At 40.3% G+C, this 7,237-nt stretch overlaps 1 protein-coding gene across 4 annotated transcripts in view; it reads left to right on the plus strand.

Moving 5' to 3' along the window:
* The window catches only part of spock1 (SPARC (osteonectin), cwcv and kazal like domains proteoglycan 1), a 198,143-nt gene extending 196,476 nt beyond the window's left edge, over window positions 1-1,667 (plus strand). For all 4 annotated transcript variants that reach the window (XM_023842811.2, XM_023842813.2, XM_072717473.1 and 1 more), the window contains 2 exons: window positions 610-747; window positions 1,239-1,667. In XM_023842811.2, coding sequence (XP_023698579.1) covers window positions 610-747; window positions 1,239-1,414 — 314 coding nt within the window. In that variant the 3' untranslated portion in view covers window positions 1,415-1,667. The remainder of the gene's footprint in view (window positions 1-609; window positions 748-1,238) is intronic.
* Window positions 1,668-7,237: the final 5,570 nt, after the last annotated feature.

The following is a 7,237-nucleotide window of genomic DNA, read 5'->3' on the forward strand; positions in this document are numbered from 1 at the left end:
TCCGACCAGGGCAAGACTTTGATTGAATGTTTTATTCTGCAGTGGGTTCAGAAGTTAATAGGAAGTTACGTTTTCTGTTAATGTGGGATCTAATTTGCGGTCAGTTTATGAAGGGCAAGGTTTGTTTGATTTAGGCTCTCTTTCGATCATCTGCAAACGTGCAACACCCATGGTCTGTGCCTGTTATTTGCATAGCAGCTGATCTCTCTCTGTCTTCATGCATAGACATATGGATGTTTGTGGGCCTCCGAGCATTAAATGTAAAACTACATCGGCTGGGTTTGTTGCTATTAATTGATCACATGCACCCGCAGATGTATTGACAGTCTTCACTCTTTCCACAGGTTTTGATTCTTCCTGAGCACTTACCTACTTGACTGAACTAATGATTTCTGTGGTTAAACAAATTTTACAGTCCTCTCTCAGCACCGGTGTTCTAAGTTGGTAAAAAAAAAAGACTTTGAAAACTGGCACACATGGTTCCTGGTCTGTGCCTATGAGTGAATCTGCCTCTTTCCTTCTGCACAGGGATGCTGTACATCTCTCTATATATCATATATGTTTTCACATACGTAGAAAGAGTTAATCTCCGTCCACCTTTCTGCACAGGTGCATTCATCCCCAGATGCAACGAGGAGGGATACTTCAAGCCCACACAGTGCCATGGCACCACTGGCCAGTGCTGGTGTGTTGACAAGTACGGCAACGAGATTGCCGGATCCAGGAAGCAGGGCAACCCTAGCTGTGGTAAGGAGGAGCAGGGCTGTATAAACCCTGATTACTTTCGGTGTGCACATAAACTTATGTAAGCAACTAGCCTATTACTCCATCTTATAGCTGTTATTGCTGCCTTTGGTGTGCTTCCCCGAGTTCGTGCCCGTTGAGAGTTATATCTGATGTCATACCATGGCCCGGCAATGCTCAGGCCTTGTAAATATTTTAAATAGAGCTGCCTTTGATGCTGTAGTAGTTTGAGGATGATTACAGACAGGTAGCTGATTCTGGCAGATGCTGTTTCTTCACACGGAAGACAGTCTTTCTAAGACCAAAATGTTTATCTTGCACCTCGGACATTTTTCACTGTTTCTCGAAGAAATAAATACATTTTCCTGCCTGCCGTCATCTCGTTTGCACATCCATACTGAAAGCTGCTTGTGGACATGGTTACTAGTCTCACTGATCATGCTTGGACATACAGTACTGTATGTACGGATGATGTTTTCCCGTATTCCTCGCAGAGGAAGACCAAGAGAGCTCGGGGGACTTTGGCAGTGGTGGGGCTGTGGTTCTGCTGGATGACCAGGAGGACGAGCAGCCCCTAGCACTGGGGGGCCACGCCCGGTCCCGGGGGGCCATCGACGATGACGAGGATGAGGAAGATGACAAAGACGACGAGATGGGTTACGTGTGGTAGCTCTCACAGGATGTCCGCCCTCCTCCAGTTAATCGCACAGACCTGAAGCCATTCCACTCCTGCCCCCCCCTCCCCCCCTTTATTTTACCCCGTCTCCGTCGTTCCCTTTCCAAGCCCACCTCTCGACTTTCTGAGAACATGAATTACAACAGAGACTTCGCCATTATTTTAGAGTACTGCAACAAGTCATCCCCCTAACCCTACTGCCCGCCCCTCTCATCCAGAAATTCCGCTGCTATTCCAAAAAATCCCACCCCCCAAACCCCCCCCTCCCGTCCCACCCCCGCCCTTTCACCCCCACCACCATTTCTCTTTTTAGCTTCTTCTCTAATTGTGTGCACAGGCGCTAGGTGTAAATACACAGGCAAAGGTCGGCAGGGTTACGTGTCATGTCATGTACTTTACGTGTAGCGCTGTCCGTGGGCCGAGCCGGGCTGGGTGTGGCCAGTACAGTTAGCATACTCACTAAGCCGTAGGGGGCACTGGAGTCCGCTTTGCTCCCCAGAGAAGCCCTCTGTTTGTAACCATGGCAAATTTACCGTCATAAAGTGTGTGTTGCGGTCTATGGTATACTGTTATTATTTGTTCTTTGCTCTGTGTCACCTCCTATAAGTGAATGAAATGAATTCCGGGCTTTGTAATGTAAATCATGTAGGAAGTTCTTAAAATTAAAACTGTATTGTACCCTATCCACCCCAAAAAAGGGTTTTTATACAAAGTTATATTGATTGGACTGATTGTACGTAACTTTACGTGTCTTTACTGTGCTTCTACGGGTTCTTTATTCGAAGTGTATGTCTGCAGACTCTGGGCTCTGCTTAAAGGAGAGCGATAGTTTCAGCTCCCTGTTTCTGGCGTGTTATTTTACCACACAACCACACCCCTGTTCGGCAGCTGATAATCTCCTTGCCTCTTTCAAATGTGATGTTTTCTGTTTGCAAGCCCAAACCCGCTGTCCAGCGGAGAGTAAGATATAGGCGTGTTTTTTTTTTGTTCCCCTCGACCCACCACAGGTTCCCCAACATCATGTGCCGCATAGCAAATTTCCACTAAACACTCAGAAGAAAAAAGTGATGACTGTATAGCATTTTGGACTGAAGAAAGCCTTGTCACCAATAGACCAGTAGACCTGTGTTCTTGTGTTTCTGTTGAAATGTCTTTCTCTAACCACATATTTTCAAGGCTGGTGAACCCAGATTAACCCTGAATGAGTTTTTCACTCAGTATGTGATTTCAGCGAATCTGAGAGGAACCTGAATGCCAGCTGATCTGTAATACCTTTTGTTCATGCTCATTCAGAGCTTATCTGATCTGAAAAGCATGCTTTGTCCTTTTTTGCGTCTCCTCTGGATTAACTTACATGGGGCAACTTTACTTCATTCCTGTAATATTAGTAATTGGCTTTTGCAGCCTATTTACCAAACAATATATTTGTTTCCATGAAATCTTTACAATGTGCTTTAAATTAATTGCCCCGTAATGTTTGCATATATTTTTACAGTGAGCAGCATGTTTCTATGCATTACTAGATTATTGCTCACTCTCTGATGCATCAGACGGTTGGTATTTTAGGGTTACGGCGTGGATGTGAAGTGGTACAGGAAGAGAACATGTAGAAATATAGGAGGTCCCATTTAGGAAGAAGCTGTATATGGCATTACATCGGGAAAAATACACTCGCATGCATAAATTAGCGTGATCATTTGGGATGTTATAAATCGTCGATTCTATTCTATTCAATTTTTTTGTATATCACGGTTGCCCCAGAGCGCCTAACATCACAAGCAGCAGCAAGATTGCAAGCTGACTTGATAACAATTAAACTCAGTACCAGCATTTACTGAAAGTCATTATGTTTGTAAATTATTGAAATTTGATCCAAAAGCAACATTGTGTAAAGTGTTTGCGGGGAAAGCAGATGATAAGAGGTCTTGATAAGAGCATGAACATGATAGAATTACTAAAAGACATTTAGAGGTACTTGTTATTATTATTATTATTATTATTATTATTATTATTATTATTATATGATGTAACTGCAAACCTGATATGCATAGCTGGATGGGTTTTATGGCAGGATTGTGAAGTTATCAGACACTTTATAAGTTTCACACAACATACAAATCATCGATAGTAAAATCAGCAGTGAGTTAAGTCTCCCGAGGAAATGTGATACGTCACACATCCAGTGTACTTTATATTGTATAATGTCAAAATATATGTCTCGTGAAGAATATTATGTTAAACACATTATGGAAGAGCACGATCCTGAGTAGTGGAGCGTCAGCGTGTCTGTTTCCGTCGGCACAAGTTAAACATATCTAGCTTTATATTTGGCTTGTCTTGCTGTTGCAATTTAAAATATCTTGTTGCCATCAAAAACATGCAGACCTTATTATATTAATGTAAATAATTTAGATTGCTCCTTGAAATAACTGTTGCTTCGCAGGCAAAAGCATTATGCAAAAAGGTTTGGTATTTCTATATTTATTTCCTCTTAACTAATTTAACTTTAAAATAGTGAAATTATTTAATTTGATGGTGAAGGATATATTTCTTTACAGTTGATTCCTTGATTACTGTATTTGTTTTACTACATTTTATTTGGTCAGGAATCGCTTACGCATGTTGTTAGCCAGACTGCAGTGTGCCTCTGTGCATTTGCTAGTTACCCCATCGCCATGCAGATAACTAAAATGCCCTCTCACAATTCACTCTATTCACCAGCTTGTCATCTGGCCTACCTATCGAGGAGCACAGAGAGATCTAAGTGGAAAAGATGATTGACTAAAATATTTTCTCTCTGACACCACATGAAGCACATTTCATAAAGACATACAAAAAAATAACAAAATAGCATAAACATATATATATTTTATATACAAATAACTTCATGCACTTTGTGTTGAATGCAGTCAGGAAGGTCATTAGATGTTTTCTATTTCTACAAATTGTCTTCCCAATATCCAGTACATTTCTGGGCATGAGATTGAAAAACATTGCCTAAGCATTGTTTTTTTGTTTTTTTTTGACAAGTTTAGCAAGTTTATTGTTTGGAGACGTGAATATTTCACTAAAGTGAGTACAGAATTGTCCGCCTGTGCTTATTTTAAATTTGTTTTTTCCAAAGTAAATTTCATTACTGTGTAAAAATGCCAAGTAATTGCTGTCTGTAAATCCTGAATATCACTATGGTTTTCCTGCAGTTTTTTTTTCTCTTAATGAAGTTGACTACAGCTGATCGATATTTCTTGCTTGATTTGTGCGGTAATTAAGGAGCGTTGCTCGGTTTAGCGATCGAGGTGGAACTCAAATGACACCCTGGTCAATTCGGCAGTAGACCTTGGCCTGGCCACAACATTTTTAATTAACGGGTTCAGCAAAGAAGCACCGCTGATAAGGAGCCTGAAGCTTTTGAAACATCTGGACACTCTGGTCCATGCGTGACCTTGGTGTAATTACAGAGAAGGCATTTCTCCCTGCTAAGTGATTCTTTTTTTTTTGAATATGGAGCAGTGTAAACATACAGCAAGTAGCGGGGTTGCTAAATTCATCCTGGTCTATAAAAGTTAGGATTTATTTCAACAAGTATAAGAAAAATCCAGATCATTAAAAGTTAGCTTTCTAAACCTAGAGGATGATTTGTGTTAATGATTTTCTGTCTGCTGGTGTCAGTTTTGTTTTCGCCACTTTGCTTCCTTCCGACAATCCAGCGGCAATGAATTAAATACCATGTTTCTGTGGCCATTTAATAACAGGATGACAGGCTCTGTAACTGAAAGCCTGTGTAGTTCAAATACTGGAATACAATTTAACCTTCTGTGACGTGATTGTACCTGGCGATGGCTGTATGTTTGAAACATGAACAATAACGCCTAGACTGTAGGCAGACTGGAGGGTAAAACCCAATTCCAATGAAATTCCTTTTCCAACTATCCAATTGAATGTGACTGCAAACCTGGAATCATTTTCGTGATTTGGTAAACGCAGGTGCTGTAAGATGTTTCTACTAGCTACACATGTTTAACTTGTTGTCACCCGCAGACAGAGGGAGAGTGACAGGACACAGAGGCATCACAGGTCACTCAGTGTACAGTACTACCAGAGAACAGGACACAATTAGGAGTTGTGTATAAGAACCAGGAGACAACAGATGTTAGTTTAGGAATCAGTCAAGTAAGAATCATAAAGTTTGATTATGGACCGTGTGTCAGAATCAGGAAGTAGAGCCACCAAGAAAGTTGTTTTCCTTGCATGATGATGTCATGTCAACAACAGTCAGCTCTTGTATAAAAAATGAAGTAAAGAAAAATATAAATGACAATGAGCAAACAAAACACGTGTATGGAATGTACTATGTTATCCCTTGATTGTTATGCTTATTTTGTCATTTTCAGGCTGTCCATCAATTAAAGGTTTATTGTGGATAAAAAAAAATGTGCATAAATGCATCACTAGTCTGAATCCATCCTTGTCTCTCCTAGTGTCTCTCCTAATACTTTATGTTTGGATTTTTTTCACTTGTATCTCACAGTCTAACCTGCATTGTCCCTGTTCCATTTTTTTTTTCTCCCTATTTAATTTTTTTTTCCAGTCTAGTTTGAAGATCTCTAAACTTTACCCAACAACACTGATGGCCATATTTGCAGAAACTCTTCTTTGTTAATTCTATATTTTTTACTTTGTAAAGAAAAACAGAACCAATGTAATATAAAGTCATCTGAAGGCGCTGTGGCTGTGTGTTTGCATCAAAAGTGTATAAATTGATAGTTCTCTATGTAGTTAGACCTGTAGCTCTTTACATATAAAGTGTAGTGAGTTCTCAATGTTTTCCTTCTGGAGTTAAAATGGAATGTTGATGTTTTTGGCTGAATTTTCTGATTTTAATGTAACAGTTCAACTATGTTTGTCTTAATAAATTTGCGTCTGTCCTGTGTTGTGTTTATTTTGCTTTTTCATTTACCGTGGTATTTCAGAAAGAAGTTTATTTTAAAATAATCAGATCTGCTCCTATCCCATTCAGTTCATGGGACAGGTTTTTGAGAAAATTTCCGTGGTCTTAGTGAGGTTTGGAAATTTAACAAAAGTTCTTTGTTGGACTACTTGAAGATTGAGTGAGTGCTGGTTTCTAATATTGTAACATATGATGAGGAAGTCTGACTTTAGGTCATTAGCAGTCTCATCTGAAAAACAACGAAGAATGGACTAAGGTTTAGAAATTTGCTCTTTAATTAGGGCGTAAGGGCCTTTGCTCAGGGGCCCAACAGTGAAATAACTGCTGATCACCGGACTTGAATCAGCCACTTTTTCATCACAAGGAGAACCACACACCAGCCTCATACCGAGATAATAATCCTGTAGTTTTTGGGTTCTTCGACCCAAAGATCAGTTTTGCTGTTGCACTCTTAACCCAGAAACTTAGAGTTTAAAATCTCTATGGATCTATATGAATAGGATTCAAATTTGCACAACACTGCAAGAAACATGGTCTGTGTAAAAGACATCAGCCAAGCAAGCAAATTAATAGCCAAGCTGCAGTGTTTTTCTCTCTGCTGCGACAGAATGCAGACCTCTTTGGCCTCGCTGAAGAGAGAATGAGAGTCTTTACACCTTGCCGCCTATTTTTTTTTCATTGCAATACAAAGAACTCCAGGGAATAACTAATGAACTATGCCGAACATGTTTCTGCATACGCCATCCACAGCCTTTGCATAGGTGAGATGTGTGCTGCTGTGCAGAGTAATAATTTATTTCCAATTCCCTCCACATCCCGGTTAACAGATGTGCAACCCTGACCTCCTGGTTGCTGTGCCTCGTGTTGGT

Source organism: Paramormyrops kingsleyae, chromosome 10 (genome assembly GCF_048594095.1).
Source record: "Paramormyrops kingsleyae isolate MSU_618 chromosome 10, PKINGS_0.4, whole genome shotgun sequence".
Classification (NCBI taxonomy): Eukaryota; Metazoa; Chordata; class Actinopteri; order Osteoglossiformes; family Mormyridae; genus Paramormyrops; species Paramormyrops kingsleyae.